The sequence below is a fragment of the Synchiropus splendidus genome, chromosome 10, assembly GCF_027744825.2.
Source record: "Synchiropus splendidus isolate RoL2022-P1 chromosome 10, RoL_Sspl_1.0, whole genome shotgun sequence".
NCBI lineage: Eukaryota > Metazoa > Chordata > Actinopteri > Syngnathiformes > Callionymidae > Synchiropus > Synchiropus splendidus.
Window position 1 is genome coordinate 14,109,361 of NC_071343.1, and position 18,667 is coordinate 14,128,027.

An 18,667-nucleotide genomic window follows, 5' to 3' on the forward strand; every position below is an offset into this window, starting at 1 on the left:
GGGAGGGTCTCCAGTGGACAAACTTCATCCAATGTCTGACTAAAAAGTTGGAAACTGCTTGGTTGAAAATTCCATGAATAGCTCAAGACAATCGGTAAAAAGTTGGCAAGCAATTGAGGTATACAATGAGTTTTAAATTGAGTAAATAACAGCATGATTTAGTTTTAAACCAAATCGCTTTAGTGGTTGTTTATCAAACTAAGCCTTGATTTGGATTTCAGTCACACCAGGAAGAAGTTATGTCTGGCGCCTGACACACAGAGGCGTTTTATTAGTGTCGGATAGGCCCTTCACAAACAAGTGGACGACCGGAACCACAGCTTTTTGAAGCCAGGTCAGAGAGTTGAAAATGGCAGTTTCGCCTCATGTACAGCTGAACTCATCTCTCTAGTCTTTCACTTCACAGCAGCAGTGTATGGAGCGGTGCTCATTCTGCCACAGCCATTTGGAAACATGAGCACAAAATCTACCAACAGCCAGTCACCAGCACTAGTGACATGTTTATTTGGCGGGGAAAATGTATTTTCACAAATCAGAAAAACAGAAAGTCCTGCGTCGACAGAGAGCGAAGTGGCATCTGTCATGTGGCACAGAAAACATGGTGCATTGTAGTCAAGTGTGATCGATAATAACAGCTGCCAGCCCATAACAATATATTTGTTTCCATGCCTCTGGTGTGGACATCACTCGTGCTTCTCCAAGCACATGGGCCATGCCTTCTTCTTCATGTGTTGGGACACTGGCACACTGACTTCAGAAGCCTGAAAGTGCCCCATTCTTAAGGGCAACTTTTTTGAAAATAGCTGGGCTGAAGCTATGAAACATCCTCACAGCAAAGCAGTGCATTTGAAAAAATAAAATAGGTGAAGTCTTGACCTGAAACATTACAGGGGTTTGTCAACAAAGTCCAAAATTAATGTCATTTTTAGAGGTTAAATTTAGCATCTATGTGGTTCAACACTGCCTCTCATAACACAAGGGCCCTCTGGATAACAAACAAAGCCTGAGTTTGAGTCACAAGAGTCTCACATTGAACTAAGACAACTTGGACAGGTTCAAAGAGGAGTGTAGGCTACATAAATGATGATTTAAATGGAAAAAAAAAATGTTTCAAGAGCTTCTATTGTAAAATTTAAGGTGAGTGGAAAAACCCCAGCGGTGTGACTAAACTAATATCACAGCATAAATACTGAAGAAAGAAAACACGTTTACTCGTCATGTATGCTAAAACCAGAGAGGACATGCGTTGGAATTAAAATGATTGAAAGCAGTGTTGCGCGACGCTGTCTCAAGTGAAAAGACTCTGGTTCCAAGTGCTGCATGGCTCTGAAGTGGCCTGCCTGCGCTGTGGAATTCCTTCCCAACAGGCCCGCGGGGAAAACAGGGAGGGGTGGCATGTGTGCCTGAGGGAGGAGAAGGGCTGCGCTGCATAGGCACCATGACATTTCCCACTGCTCTTCATCAAATTGGCAATTTCAGTTGGTGTGGGGAAGAAAAGCGGAGACAGACATGCTTGTTGGAGCATCACGAGACAGAAATGGCATGACAGCGACAAGGGCAGAGGACACATAAGGTGCCATGTCAAAAGCCTTTATACTACGGTAGACTCTGACTATATTCTTCATTATTTATATATATATGTATATGTATGTATTTGCTCTGCTGCTGCGGCAGGAGTAGTAGGATCTTGCCTCATATTTTAGGTCAGGATTGCCAGACCCTGCTCCACCTTCAGAAGTCTCACATGGGACACACAAGAGGTTAATGACATCATTGTCCTCTACGTGTCATGTGAGCATCTGGTACAGTCCGGGCTCTGACAGACAGATGATGGATGATGCACAGAGAACAATCTATCATTGCAGTGACCTTTGTATCAAATCAGGCAGTGACATGAAATACACCTGATATTACTTGTGGTTGGTTTCCTCTGCTGAGCAGAATTCTCTGTCCCATCTTTCTGATTCAAAACATGGAAAATATTGAAACAACTCAATGACCAAGAAAAATTGAAAAAAATCGATAATAAAAATCACTGAGCTCCTTGTGCTCATCTAAGAATATATGTATTCAGCAGTGGGTCGTTCAACCCTCTCAGTCGGGGGTTGCCATGGAGAAGCGGTCCAACAAGAGATGTGGCTTGCCATTAACACACACCATTAGGCAGAGCTTCTTCTGGGGCCAGGTGAGGTCATGAGAACACCCCTAACCCCCGGACAACAGCCTGTTCAGCACCGCTGAATGGACAGTCAACAAAAGATGCCCGTCCAATCCATCCAAAGACCCTAATCCCATAAGAAAACAAGTAACCGGGCCAGAATCTGCAGCTTTGGACCATCTGGGAATCCTGCTGAACTTCAATCAATCCCATTAATCTTATGAATGCACTTATAAGAGGAGCATTTTTCACTGGAGAGCGTTTGATGATGGTCAGGAGGAGGAATGCGCGCGGCCACTTTAGCGCCGCGCTGCCGTGATCGATGCTAGAATGAGTGCTGGGCCGAACAATAACATGAATTATAATCTTTAAATTGACGATGATGTAAACATGCACGGCCCGGTTCCGCATTATGCTGCGTGTCCCATCCCTTTGAGGCCGGACACAAAAGAGCTGAGGTCATGAGTTCAGCTTGTCTAAGGTCGGCCTGAGCAAAAGATGACAACACATCCATCAGCACACACAGAGACTTGCTCCGAGACACAAGCAGAACCTCGACAGAGATCCTGACACTCTTGGTTCTGGTCAAGAGCAGCAGCTAGATGAACAGTAAATGGCAATAAGAATGTATCTGAAACACAGACACATGGAATGCGTCTGTGAAAAAAAGGTCACGTAGTAATTAGGAAAGCTTGTGGCCCACTGACCCCAGAACCAATAGCCAGTGAGGGCCGCCACCATCAGCCCATTCAAGACCGCTTTCAAGCACCGTGGCATGTTAAGTGATAAACTATTTTTCCTCCTCTTTCAAGTGCCTGAGGTTCCCAGTTGAGCATGAAAGGATGATATAGAAGGGAAGCATTAGCGTGTACCCCCAGTTTCCGACGTGTCCACCAGTATTTGTCCGCGTTCTTGACCTTTGCCCTCCGATGACTTATTAAAGTGACACAGATTCTATGGGGGAGATGCCGCCCCATACTACATTTTCTCAGTTTCTCCAAACCATTATACAGATTCTAACTTAGCATGTAAGTTTGGGAATTAAAAATAAATAAACATAAAAGTGTTGTATTCAGACAATTAGAAATGAGTTAAACAATGAAACAATAACAACTTTTTTTTATTCATCAGTAAGAACCTTTCAGGTCCATACTGTATTTGTATTACTTTAAATACAACATACTGAGGCGCAACTCTTTTGGGTGTTAAGTTTTAACTTGTGGCTTCTGCAACAAATAGCTTGACCACTTCTTCCAAGCAGGGTGTTCATTCAATTTGAGCTTTGTGTGTTCATTAGCTGTGTATGAAAGTGAAAGAAAAACTGTTAAAAGTGGGCCGTTCTGTAGCGTGTGCACGGTTCTGCTGGTGTATTTTAATGGCTGCTTCTGTACAATGAAGTTTGGATGTTTGTTTCCCACACATTCCAGTGAAAGTCTCTTTTTATAGGCCACACCGTTTTCAAGAGCGAAGTTCAACTTCATTGAGTTTGGTTACACAGAACTAAGTATAGTTTGCATTGTAATAAAACATGCGAAGGCCACAGAGCTTTGAGTGAAGACCATAAAACATGACACGTCAAACTTTCCCTCAGTATTTTAGAAGCAGAACAATCACATGCCTTTCGCAAATAATGACAAAGTGAAGTAGCACAGGAATCTTGGGCTATGGTTCCTGCCTGAGTGGGATATGTAGGTCAGATGTACAAGGCTTCAACAAACTTTTGGATCTACAATTTAACTGCAGTTCCAATACTCAGAATCGGACAAGAGGTTTGGTAATCGATGGCGTATAAGTCAAGGGAGGTTGTGACCATATATTATCAAGGCTATGCCTCCTAAGGCACTGCCTCTCCGCATTTTCTGCTGTTCTTTGATGAAACAGTCAAGTATAACACAAAGACTAGACTGTCAGTTGAAGAGGACTCCTCTCCTTAGAGTAGACTGTTGAGAAAGTCCACGACGCGGAGGGATACAAAACCACGGCAGCATCATCAGGCATGAAATCAAATGTATGGGACCACTTCGGTTTCAAGAAGAAGAAGGGAGCTGAAGAAATTGATAAAACTGGGGCAGTTTGAAAGCTCTGTCACACAAACGTCACGCACAGTGGAAATATGGCGATCCTCCAAAGGCATCTCAAATGTCACCGGCCGAAGCAGGTAAATTCTCAGACTCAAGTAGGAAAGAAGTAAAGGCACGATGCTGAGCAAACCGTGCCGGACAGCAGTGTCTTTTTAAATCCTTCAGAAAATGATGTGGAGTAGATGTGTCATGCATGAAATTGCATGATAGCTGAATATCGTGATACGATACAGTTGAAGATCGTGTATCGCATTGTGTGTATTCGTCAGTGATTCTTAACCACACGGCCGGGGCACATAGTCGGGCCGCGAGCGCCACCAAGAGGGCCGCTAAAAGTTTATTTGTTTTACACATTTGGGCTGTGAGGGGTGCGAGACGCTCCGTTTTAATACAATAGCCCCGTATGGTGGCAGCAGTGTGTCACTGAATTGACTTGACAGCTGCAAATCTGTGATAGTTAACAACTACGGAGTTGTTGAAAGTAAAAACTGTTCATGAATGCAACTGTTGAAGCAGTTTTATTAAATAGAATATTTTATGGCGATACGTTCAATTACACTTACTTATATCTTCTTTGGGGTTGAAATAAGATATACAATTGTTATGTCGTGATATCTAGACATGGCTTTATTATATTTATTTTATTCAGTTTTTCCATTTTTCTCAACAGTTTGCATCAAGTGTATTTTTTTTCTTAAGTAAATTTGATGAACATGACTTGCACCTGGTTCTGCTACTGGTTTGGCCTTTCAACGACAAATATCTTTTAGTGTGCAGCCCTAATTGTAATGCACGGGAACATCCCCCATGACGAGGAAAAAATCCAGAAGAATTATGAATCACGTGAAGAATGCTAGTTATCACTAATATTTTACCCTCCGACGCTGAAGTGTCATTTTATATATATATATATATATATATATATAAAATGACACTTCTGATCAAGTGATATACAAATCGAGGTTTCTATGAAGATGGATCCCTCTTGGCTTGGGGAGCATCAGTTTACTTGTGTTGATCGAAGTGGGGGGAGCACCCCAATTTAAGTCTGAAAAATCCAAACCTGCATCCCTGCATTGTTTGTCTTCAGCTCTTTTTTAAATGACCCCCCTCTAACTTTGAGCCCAATATTAGGGACACAACCTCTGTTGTTTTGGAGAGAGGCAATAGACCTGACATGGTTTGAGGATCTCATAAAAATGTCACCTGGTTGCCTATATTTGGAAACTTTCCAGGCCACTAGGGGCTGTGACCAGAGGTCAATACATTTTACAACCAACCCCCAAGAGCATCACACTTTGCCAGCTTGTTAAAATCCTGCGATGGTGAAATAAATCGTCATGGCAAACAGGGTGAAAGTGAAACGCAATCCACTTCTATACCTGGATTTGCTGACCTTGCTCATAACTTAAGCGAGACAAACCCACCTGGTGGACTACTTTATAAATATTTAGCTTTTTAGAAAGAGAAACAGGGTGTGCCGAACATGGATACACCTGAGGTTTTTTTCGGAGAGTGTGTGCGCGTATTTGTTCGTGGATGCGCGTCTCGGTGATAGATGTGGTTAAAGCTACGCCCAGCTAATGGTTGCCTGCTGGCTGCAGGGCGCTTTGATAGTTGTGCAGGTCTGCACATTCAATGGTGCCCTTTGTAAATCCAGTGCATTCTTTCGCCTCCATTTTTAAAGCCCAACCTCTGCTGTCTGGGCATGAAAATCTAGGTAAACATGACCGGCGGCAAAAAATAGCAAACATCAGGCAATAAGCCATTTCACTACTGCTGGTGGCGTGTTGAAAAAGTGAGGCTGAAAAGGGGACATTGAGCGGTCAGCTAGCTAGACCCCTGCTCGGAGCTGCTTTGATTTGAAACCAGTCAGGGGGATACTTTAAAGCCAAAGTGGCTGCCTGTGGGGCTTATCTGAGCGTCACAGCCGAGTGGGAGGAAAACCATGATCTAATGATAAAAAGGGTAGTCTGGTCTTAATGTTTGTGCGTGTGTGTGGCAGAGCGTCTGAATCTGTTTTTTCCTGTAGAGATTATAAACTCCATCTCATCCGCGGTCTAGACATTTTTGCCCGGCTGCTTGTGTCTCCGGTCATCTTGAGGGAACACCATGGAAAACCACTTTCTCTTCTTAATGTACAAAACAAATTCCAAGTGTAGACTTTAACGCAGCACTCCTGAAAGTGTGGGGCACCCACCCAGAAGGCATCTATTAAGACGTTTAGAAGCCACAAAACGAGAAGGGAGGGGGAGATACAGGCAGCGGAGAAGGTGCCACCCAACTGTTCAAAGACAGGAAAGCGAGCAAATAGAGTTCATCCTTGGCTGGAAAGTGTGGGCAGACTGTTTGGAGGAATGTTTGTTAATGTCTGGCACCATGTCTACAGAAAGATTTACCAAGAGAGGTACCAGAGCAGCTGCTCCACTCAAGACACACTACAGTACTCAGGAAACACCCTTTTCATAAGAACTTGTCCTCACTCTGATTTACCAACACGACTGCACTTTTGTTATTGTAGGAACAAAACATTTCATCATGTAAAATAATGAACACATTGATGTAGCTGTTCACCGATGTATCCACCAGGGGGAGCAGCCCAGAGTCAAAACTTTACCACAAATGTCAAAACAAACACGGCCACTGTGGGAGAAGTACTAATAATGTACCTCTTGCACGAATGAAGAAACAGAGGCAGGATGTGTAGGTTTTGACTCTCAGTAAGGAAACCAGAGTGGGGCAAGGTCATTGGCCCTACACGCTGATACACGCGGCCACAGTCGGACTGTAGAGCAAAGACATCTGCAGCAGCAAACCAACATGCTAAAGTCCATCGATTGACCTACTTCTCAGAGCAGTGAAATGTTTACACTGAGAAAATCTGTAAAAATTCCTAAGAAACCCCCTGTGGCTGAAATCACACAGCACTACGACCTGACAAGAATTAAAAACAGTGTTATATTAAACACTGCACCCATGTTAGCATGCTTACTAATCCTAGCAAAGCAAGTAGCCGGTAGACAACTGACAGCTTCATCAAACATCTTGATAATAATCGTTCTAATGTGCTTATTTTAATAGTAATATTCTTTTTTTTGGGAAGCAAACTTTCCCACCACGTTGACCTTTTTAGGGATTCAATCAGATAAATCAGATAAATACCACAGAAGCATTTCAGATTTCAAGGAGCATGTAAAGTCCCCGAACACGACCTTCAAGACACTGAAATCCTGCTTTGTAACCAATTTGCTGTTGCCTGGCCCTTAGCAACAAATCACTGTTTCATGTCAAAACAGCAGAGGAACACACAGAAACAGTTGACTCAGTGTGTACCAGTCACCGCCGCAGCTGAGGAAACACGTCCTTCAAACACAAGCGCACACACACTTCATTAATGGGTAACGCAGTCAGTCCATACCACGCTTTCTGCTTTTATCACCCTCTTCATGACAGTTTACAAACGTTCACAAGATACTAAACACTACTATAATCTTATGAATTCACAGATGATCCTTTATTGCTTATCATGACGACACAAAGAAAACATCACTGTGATAAATCATCTTAAATGACAGAAAATGTTTTTATTATTAGGCATGTATTACAATGTTTATAGTACCCCAAACAAGAAGTACATTACACAACAGCCACAAAGGTAATTACAGTCTATCAAATACACAGCTGGGAAACTGTGGTTTCCCCCCCCCCCCCCCCCCAATCTTGTGCTCAAGTCAATAACTCAGCCGTCTCTTGAACAAGCAGCCAGGTGCGTGCCTTGTTTCTGCCTCCCCGCTGCCAAACCCGGCGAGAAATGCTCGGCCAAATGGCTCCAGTCCCAATCTGTTTGTCTCTGTCGGAGGAATAAACAGCTGAGATGATAATTGCTGCAGAAGAGTACGCGCCGATGCTTGTGGCGGTGATGGACACTGCGTCATCCCCAACAGACAGACAACTGTCTCGCAGCTGCTTTCCTCCGTCAGACGCAGTGAGCGGGAAACTCCACTTGGAAGACTTTCCGAGAGATTACCTAACCTCCCCCCACCCGCCTCCCCCGAGTCACACTGAGCAATTATGCCACAGACAACAATAGCATTAATTCAGCCTCATAAAGAGTTGGAATACCTTCGGTAGCATTCACATCAAGCAGGATGCCACCCTTGCAGCCATGCCAGCGCCCAGAAACGCACTTATAATAGAGACTCGGCGGCCGCGATGTGGCAGAGTAGGGATGGTAAATTTAGAGCCTATAGTACTGTTTATCTTTACATCGGATGCGGCCACAGCGGACACACTACTTCCACCATTCACCAGGAACACCTTGAAAGGGCAAGCAAGTCTTCAGAAACAAGTCCTTAAGAGGCGAGAGAGGACGGCGATTCTAGGAGGAGCCCAGAGACTAAATTAGCAAACTGTGTGTTTTTGTGGTCTTGGCTATGTGGAGATCCCACAGGAGAGCTAATGACTATAGTGGTATCTGGCATGGCCACCAAGTTTCCTTGGCCGCTTTTAAGTTCCCTCCAGTCCACAGCCACCAAGGCATGAGCCACATATGCTGAGCTACAGTATCTTGCAATTACACCATTATCAAGGTCTTTCCTTTCCTTGATTCCAGTTATATCTTGCCCAGCTACGTTTTACAGGAACCCTGTCCCTCGGGCCACGCAGAGAAAATTAAAAAGGTCTGTGCGCCATGACCACGATGGGTGCCGGCAGAACTGCGGTGGGACAGACTTTCATTGATTTGCAGAATAAAATCGGCAAACAACTGAAAAGGGAATATCCAGTTACGGGTGGCTACAGAATAAATAATGATCCAGATTGAGGTTTCGCTCACAAGCTGGGCTCGCAAAACCCTCGCCACCGTTTATAGTTTGGACTCTTTATGGTCGAAAATGTTCCTGCTTAAAATATAATCCTATCCTCGACGCAAAATTGAACAAAAACCCACAGGGATACGATAACAATTATGGCGCTGAGGGGTGTCAGCACGGTCACAGGGACGAACCCAGTCCTCATGACTCCTGCAGCAATACAAGTAATATCCGACGTCCACCCGTACTTTCAACCACGGCCAGCAGATGCTTTTTTAAAAATGTTTATTAAGTGGCACCGCAGCACGTAGCAACCCGGCAACACGTATGACAGTTACGGCAGCACAGTATCCCAGCATCTCACTCTCACACAGCCATCTACCACTACAGCCCTCGCGTCAGCTCCCAGTCGTAAGTCGATGTTACTTGTACTGGTTTTATGCCCAATGCAAAATGGTTGGCAGAGAATGCATAGGGCAGGGATGTCCAAAGTCAGGCCTGGGGGCCATTTTGCGTCCCATTAATAAAGTTTCACATGGTCTGCAGCCTTTGCCAAAGAACGTGGGGCTGAATGATATGGACAACATTTCAAACCTTGATATTCACACCAGATATCTCAATATCAAGATAAACTGTTCGCATCTGCGACACGGATCAAGCAAGGAGTTACAAGAATACATTGGACTGAAGCTCTTGTTTGATTCAGGACTGAAAGGTTTGACTCAGATATTAAACTTGTGTTTTTGACTGGCTGCTCAGTTGAGCATGTTTCTGAGCTCATCCTTGACAACAAGAATCCAGAGACGTGATCGAGGAGGAGGCCTGTTGTAGTCAATGGCTTCAGCTGGCGATCAACAGCAAGCACAATACTAGGATTGCAGTTGGCTGGTCTCAGCTGTCTATTGAAAAGACAGCGTCAACCACTGAGGGAGCAATACCTGGAGGACATGCGCAGTAAAAAGATATTGCTGAATTTTTTAATATATCCTGATAGAGATATGACACTGACTAGACAAGTTAGGCTGAACTAATAAACTTTATAATATTTTATTTTATTTTATTATTAACAGCACTTTATGTTGAAGCACTTTCCTAGTTGGTGGGACCCCCAGTGACCATGGCAATAAATTCTTATAATAATAAATTCAGATTCTGATTCTGATTCTGATAAATGACTGAGATTGAAACAATAACATTTGTCAAGTGATATATGTTACTGTATCTAGTTTTCGGAAACCTTGGTTTGACTGATTTTTTGGCCTCTTGAAAAGTCCTCATTTTCCCATGCTGGGATGCCAGAAAGCCACTCATACATGTCTGTTCTTTAAAAGTAGTGTGTGGGGTCACTGAGAGGAGCGGTCAGACTTTATTGTCTCAGCATGAGAAGGGAAGAAGAGGCTGCTCGAGCATGATGAATGAGGCCCAACTGGAGAACGGAGCAGAGCAGTAAAGACTACGCCAGACTTCCACTGTCCACTGTATGTGTGAGTAGACAACAAGGGAGATGAGTTATCCCTGTGATTCATAAGTGGCAGACGGGTCCAAACTAAAAATAAACAGGCAAGCAACGTGCTATATCGCCTTGTCTCAGCCATTCCTATTGTGCAGGGGGGATTAGAGTTGTCTAATGAGTCTGACAACTCGATCAGCTCACGGCACAACTATGATTCACTGACGTGCCGTTTGTAATCCTGCAAGCTCATCCTGGGTGGCAGTAAAACAGGCCTGGGCTCGCGGATGCAGCATAAGCAGAAATGGTCAATCAGTTATGTCAAGACAGATCACTCAGACAGGAAGACACTTAAACGCAGGCTGACTCAAGCTAGGTCTTGCTGGAAGGAACCATTTCAAAGGGAACCGTCACATCTGTTGTGACTGGGCCGAGCAGTTAAACAATAAAGACATCAAACTGTAGGAGCCAGCTGACCTGTTGTTATCTTCGGGGAGCAGAGCGTTTCCAATACTCTGAACTCTTGGCACCACATGACTGACCATGTCAGAGCCATGAGCCTCTCTTCATCTCAAACATTCTCCAACAGACAAATGCGTCCAGCAATCTATGTGTTTATGTCACAATAGTTTAGCATTGTGAGCAAGAATGTAGCCCTAAACTGTAAAAGATGAGTAACTGGGCGTCCTGTTTTCTCAGCAGGTCACCCAAACTTTCCGATTATTTGTGCCTGTGTAATGCCCTACTTGTTGTGTCATCACACTGGTTTCCATGAATAGGGTGTTTCCGCACCGTAATCTCACTGAATATGAACAAAATTTGCAGCCGTAGCTTGGCCATCACGGTTGGCATGTTTGTTTTCCCGGTGTAATCACATGGGTTGCGACACTCGCAGCATGGAAGTGCGCTGTTATGGATGGGACGTTGTTCACTGATGACAGTCGGAAAATGTAGATAAGAACCAAACTTTAAACAATCGTTTACAAAGCTAACTCATTGTCTTTTTATTTTATTTTATTTTATTTTATTTTATTTTATTTTATTTTAGCACAATGTACTGATGCACTTTTCCAGTTGGTGGAATCCTCACTGACACTGGCAATAAAGCAGATTCTGATTCTAATAACCAATGTCCAGATATACTTATCACCTAAACACCCCCCCAGTGACAGCGCTAGTGAATAAGAGTCTGCAAAAATCTACCGCATCTCTGATTGTACCGAGAATGGCGAGGCATGACAGAGTCACAGCAGGCTGCGGGCCATCGGCTTCCTTTTGATCTGCCACATACCTGAGTCCTTCTTGCTCCCCTTGCCTCCTTCTCTGTTCTTTTTCAGCACTGCCTTGAACATGACAAGACTCCTGGAATCCTCTCTGGCGAGGCCCTGAGGGAAGAGAACATTAAAGTCAGTGAAAGCTACAGCCAAACAAGCAACATGCATCTTCAGTTCCACAATGAGGAGCAGGGAGATTTGCCCAGAACCCAAATCAGATTAGAACAACGTTGTCGGGTTCATTGCATTAACACAAAGCTTTCCACCAGTGATTTGCCCAAACACCACTCATGTATCGGTATTCCAGTGGGTGAAGGCAAATGGGGGCTGTTTTCCCACAGCACTCCCAATCCTGCAGGTCAGCAGCGGAAGGCTGCGTGGAAGGAATGCTCCAATATTTGTACAGAAAAGGGCACGTTCTGCTATCTTGTTGCTCAGGAAAACGCTGGAATGCCCTGAATTTCGCATGTAACGGATAGTTTGAGGCTGAACTTGGGTGTTTGCAATTGCTTATCACACTTGTTCCCAAGCAAGTGTGCATTTTCAACACTCCCCTTTAAGCGACAGATTATGGACTCAAGGGTCACGCCGGGCGCACGTGCTCACATTAGCTTGTTTTCCAACACCAAGAAGTCCACCTCTTTTTCACACCAAACTCCATCACTCGTGACGCTTGGAAAAGACGAGCCCCAACCAAATGTGACATGAGAGGCACCGTCCAAAAAGCAATACAACACAACCGAGGAATGTGTACGACATAATCAGAAGCAGCACACATCCAGAGCCGGGCTGACAACATCAGTGTCTGCGATTGTGGCTGATGAATTGCCTGTTGGGTCAGAATGAAAATCTGGTATCAATCACTTTATTGTTGGATATAAATCCAATAGCTCCGAGCAATTACACACAAAAAGCCTCAAGAGTCATTATCGCCTCTTCCAAAACAAAACCTCATACAAAGAAGAACACGCTGACACCGACAGATCTGGCAACCGCACCGCCATTATAGTTGCTGGGAACACCCAACATATATTCCTCACACTCCACAGCAGACATGTGAAGACAATCACATTTCTTTGCAAATGCTTTACAGAAGTGCAACGAAATCGGATTTAAAAAAAAACGATTTGGGTTCTGAAATTCATTGTAGCTCATGTGTTGTCGCAGTGCAACAAGATCCAAGTGCTCATCCCCTGACTCAAGAAGGTAGGACAGCAACAGATGTACTTATTAACTGGGCTCATACTTCTTGTTTTACTTGATAAGGTCGACTGAGCTGACCGTTGAACATGGTGTTCATCCTGACTGAGAAAGAAGGGTCATTGAGGGCTAACAGGATTTGTACGATCCCATAAGTGTTGTATTTTGGAAGCAGCTCAACCTGGGAATACGAGCCTCTCCAGTAGCCTCTTCGCTAGGCTTTTTCAAAGGGTGTCCTCCTACCCAAAATCCAAAAACATTGCCAACAACTGGCATTTCAAGTATCCATTACTGGCACGGCACAGTGCAAAAAAACAATATGTATCATGTGTCATAGCGCGGCTAAACTCTAGAACAGTCTTGAAACAAATAAGACAACACTGCAAACTGGCCTGACATGGTTCTGCAGGTGCATCAAGATAGAACATGAGTCTGCCACAAATAAGAATTTTTACAGAACAAATGTAACTCAAATGACTTGCAATACAGTACATGGGGTGAGATTTGATCCACTTGGAATATTGAGACTGCAATTTTTTTAATAAATCACATTCAGCAGGGAAAAATAAAAATAAAGTGCTTCATATAAAATGAATACTCTATTTTCAATGAACAATGAACAACAGGTCGATACTGGAATGCTGAAAATATGCTGCTGCTCTTTTCAGCGACTACATGTTAGCTGCTGAGCTGAGACCTCTGGTCTACAACAAGAAAACCCGGCTGCTAGTCCAAAACAAAAACTCCATTAGCATTGGTTCCGCCTGTGGTCAGCTCCGGTTAGCGTATGTTTATAAGCCTAACGTGGTGATTTGAGGCCAAGTGTCTAAATATAAAAGGCACCTTATTAAACTTACCATAACTATATAATAAAAAAAACAGCTAATATTTTCATTTTATCGGACAATCATGATGATACCATAAATGCCCATATCGGTGCCGATAAATCGCCCGGGCGATCAATCGGTGCCGCCATAATGTGTTTCATTGTAAATGGAGGAGTTGAAGTCAAGCTGTTTCTCTATGGAAAAATAAGAAAGATTCGTGTAAAACTGCATCTTGGGTGACAGGATTATTGTACAGGTGCTGCTCTTGCCATATAAAATAAACCATGTGGACCTAAACAATTGCAAGCACTTTTGAAAGATCTCCAAACATACTGAGGAGTTCTATATATTTCATCATGAGCTCTAATCGAAGCAGAAATGAGGAACACATGTGCGCGGCAACATAAGCTCTGAGGGTTTCATGGTTGAATTCTTTGCTCATCCTTTTCCATTTGTCCGCTGCCGCCAAAAGCCCATTTCCTCCATACGAGAGACGACATTTCTTGGCTTCTTCTCCACCAGCCAAATCAACTGGAATCCACTGGAGAGCGATTCCCTCCAACTTTGGCTTCCAAAAAAGGCCACATAATTTTGAAAAATAAACATTCAGTTAAATATTAGATTTGCTGTGCCACTCTTTATTACAACCAAGTTGTAATGCTTTCAAGGCTAACACAGTCTTACAGGGGGATCTGTTGAGCTGCCCTTAAGTTCTGGAGAAAACAATGCGATCAAAGACAAGGAGAACTTGTGTCCAAAACATGAGATCAAAGAAGTGGCTCTCTGCCCATAAACAAGACGCTTCCGTGTTAGTGGAGCAGATCCAGGTTAAATAGGAGCCGACCGCTTATCTCCAGCGCAACAAATAAAGCACCACCAGGTTATCTAAAAGGAAATGAGTAATGCCCTCTTGAAACACTTGAAGCCAACGTGACAAATTCCTTCCAGCTCCGACCCACATTAGGCCTTCTTTGGTAGTCACATTGTTCCACTGTAACGACACAAGAGCAACACAATTACTTCAGAGGCCATTGAATCATAAAGATGTTTATTTTGGTTTTGTGAAAGTGTGCTTGGTTTACAGGCAAATAACTTTATTATGACCTTATTTGGACTGAGTCAAACAGACTTTGAAATCTCCTCCCAGTGGGGCGTTTGAGGAACAACCCACCACGAAGTGAAAAAGAAAATGCCTGAGCCAACGCAACCAGCTTCTCACTTTGAGCCTCACCCCGCCGAGAAAACTCATTTCATCCCTGCTCCTGTTTGTGACCAGAATTTAAATCAACTGTCGACTTTAGAGGTTTGCCTTTTGGCTCAGCTCTTTCTAAACTCTTCCTCTAGCTGAAGCCACTGCACTGCTTGCCCATCAATCTCACGCTCCATTCATCCCTCACTTGTGAACAACTCCCTGAGAGAGTTCAACTCCTTCACTGGATAATAGGAACTCATTCTTCTTGGGCTGAAACTGCAAGCAATTCTGGTCACAGTTGGGGGGCTCAGCTGGAGGAAGCCACCAGGACATCATCTGCACTGATGAATTCAATCCATACACGTCTTCTTCGAGCTTGGCCCAGCAGGGGTTACTACAGCAAGTCCGCCTCGTCCAACCCAACCTACCTCGCTCCTCCACCCGTCTCAGCAGTGTTGCTACTTTTGACATTAAACAGTCATGACATCAATGTTATATGTTAAAAATGACCTGAAGCATTTGGAATTAAGAACAGAAATGATGATATTTCCGGCTGTTTTTTCCCACACGGTTTGAATGAACATTAGCCTAGGCGTCCCTCTCCATGACGGTTGAGAAAAAAGTTCCCTAATTCAGCATCAAACACTGCAAAAGCTTAAGCCGCAGTGAGGTCGCATCGGTAACCTTTGTAAGAATGTCTCCTCAGAGAGGCGTCCCGGACCGTGTGGTATGCGCCCAGCGCAGCTTCAAGATTCCTCAAGACATTAAAAAAGAGCCAGCAGTGTATTTAACTGGAGTTTGTATATTAGACTTTAAGCAGGGGCCCCTGAGTTTCTCAGGGTTCTGTTGGTACAAGCAATCGACACAGACAATATGGACTTACACGCTCATCTGCTAGGTCTCAGACCCCCCAAGCACAGACAAGGTCTGGGCACACTGAAGACGAACATACCCACCAAAAATAAGGGAAAAAAAAAACACAAATAGAAAAGGCAAAAGTCAATAATAATTTGTAAATTCCTTGCTGTGAAGTGGAGCTGTTACTTTTGAGAAGACCAGCTCCTTATCTCACTGGTATGTCACATCTGTGTCCAAATCCCTTGTGTACAACAATATATATATATATATATATATATATATATATATATATATATATATATATATATATATATATATATATATATATATATATATATATATATATATATATATATATATATATATATATCGGCAGAGCGTTACTTGGTTTATGACTTTGTCACAGCCAAACTGCACAGAAGCGCACATTCAGAGCTGGACACGCACCGGGCACCTCTTCACTTCTGGAGAGACGTCACTCACTCGGCAACCCCTCCCACATGCAGCGGCCACACACATAGAGGAACAGCGCACCTGCAGCAGACACTCTACATTCACTCCTACAAAAGCCTATTTTATGGCTTGGAACGCATTATTTCTTTTTCCGTTCATTGTGATGGGATTTTTTTTTTGGTTAACTACAACCGAGTGTACAAGTAACATCCAACTTACAACCTGCTCGACTTACGTCCACCCGTACTTATATAATGTCCTTTTATTCAAAGTCTGGCACCGCAGCACATAGCAGCCCAGCATCGTGTACGACAGTTACGGCAGCACAGTACCCCAGCATCTCACGCTCACACAGCCATCTACCACTACAGTAGCACCTATAACCCTCGTGTCGGCCATTTTGAATGGCATTCCATTTACGTCCAATCTGACTTATGACCGGTTGGTCGGAATCGATCCCGGTCCTAAGTCGGATGTTACATGTACTTCTCAACAAGCTTTCTCCTATACTCTGTTTCCTGTCATAGAATGGTGCGGTTTTTAAAATTCCATACAGACCCATCACCAAGTTTGGCCCCTACGGTAAATCAAGTGCCCGATCCGGAGCCTCATCTTTGGAAGGAAAGAGCTGACAAGGAAAAAGCGGCAGTCTATCTCCCAGATGTGCTCCCCAACCTTCACATATGGGCCATCCATCTCCTTAAATAAGCCCGGGTCAGAAGGGGCACGTTGCAGTCCGAGTAATGCGGTTTCCTGACAAGATATAGTAAACGTCAGGGTTTAAGGTCGTGACTGAGTTTTAGTGGGTCATTCCTGTCTTGATGGAGACCAGGTCTCTCCAGGTGGCGCAGAAGAATAGAGTGTCACCTGCACAATGCAGGCGTGACATGTGGCTAATGGAGCCATCCAGCTTCAACACGGTCATCCGAGAAGACGGCTATATATAGTGCGGAAATAGGATTGTTTGTCTGTGTTGCCTCTGGCAGGATTTCTGGTACATCTGTGGCTGGTGAATTAGAAAACTGCTTTGTCCGCCGAGAGGTGCAAGATAATAGAGTTCACACTTGAGCCCAGATCTGCCGCACCAGCCCTCTACACCCTGCTTTTTCCTCAGACTGTCCCAAGCATCCAATCAAATCATTTGGACATGAATAATTGGTTTCAGATTTTCAACACTGTTGCCGTGGAAACGTGACAGCCTTGACAACCGGTTGACCTTGTGCTGGGTTTATGAAGCAATTTTTCCAGAGAAACAGGAGGCTGTAAACACGACTTGAAAGTAGCTTTCGGTGACTAATGCCTTTCAAGTTAATAGAAAGTGTGCGCCTCAGAAAGAGTTCACAACCAAGCTTCACCTTTCAATTCATCTGTCGACACGAGGAAAAATGTCAAATGCTCATCCTTGTTTAGAATAGCATCTGATGAAAACTCATGAAGAGGAGCATTTTTAGTATTTGGGATGGTGCCAGGATAGGTGAATCCACCTCAGGTTCAGGTCAACATGAGAATGAATGTGGACTGGCGGGGCTAAGGGCATCACCTTGACCTTGACCAAATCCAAACAGTCGGGTGAGCAAGTGCTGATATTGCAAGCCACACTTCACTAGAGAGACATTCACAAATCCTACGATTTAGCATTTTCTCCAGGTATGCTGGGGTTCAAGAGGGCTGGAGCCTGCCCCAGTTTCAAAGGGTGAATGGCAGCGCACACTCTGAATAGGTCGGGAGGGCGTAGTGAGGACAAGCATGCAACTGCCACTATTAACAGCCAACAAATAGACAATAGTTCCAAAAAAGTTTGGGTCTAATTGAGGTTGCAGAGTTCAGCTTTGCTGCAACTTCAGAGACAGGGAAAGACAATCGTCACCCTTAATCGACCAGACGTTTTCACTTTTAATACGTTGAGATTACCGCTGTTTTTCACTCATCTATACTTTCATTAAGTTTTATACGATCTGCTTTCATCCAGCTACAGGCACACAACAGCATGTCTAACCATTTATTAAACTCTGGATTTATTCCTCGGCTGCCAGCGGAAGAGAAAAAGCAAGGCCTCTGCTGTGAGCTCATAAACAATGGGACGTTAGCTAACAAGACCTTGAAGGAGGAAACCTAGTGAGAAGGTATGAAGGACGGCTCCGGCTCAATGTCAGCCATTGTGGGTATTCACACCAACATAAGAGGCAGGGAAGGAAAACAAAGGACAGACATTTTTAAACAAGCACTTTTCCGGCCTGACATCCTGCACGGCCCACACCTCTAAACACAGCGGCAAACACGCTTTCATGGGGAAGGCTCACCAACATCTAGAGGAGAAGGGCTGGACTTACATCGTGTTCATGCTGAGAAAGTTATGAAATGAC

General features: G+C 44.0%; 1 protein-coding gene across 2 annotated transcripts in view; it reads right to left on the reverse strand.

The window, feature by feature from the left end:
- tanc1b (tetratricopeptide repeat, ankyrin repeat and coiled-coil containing 1b) overlaps nucleotides 1–18,667 on the reverse strand; it is an 85,941-nt gene that overhangs the window by 61,244 nt on the left and 6,030 nt on the right. For both annotated transcript variants that reach the window (XM_053876172.1, XM_053876173.1), the window contains exon 2: nucleotides 11,792–11,885. In XM_053876172.1, coding sequence (XP_053732147.1) covers nucleotides 11,792–11,852 — 61 coding nt within the window. In that variant the 5' untranslated portion in view covers nucleotides 11,853–11,885. The remainder of the gene's footprint in view (nucleotides 1–11,791; nucleotides 11,886–18,667) is intronic.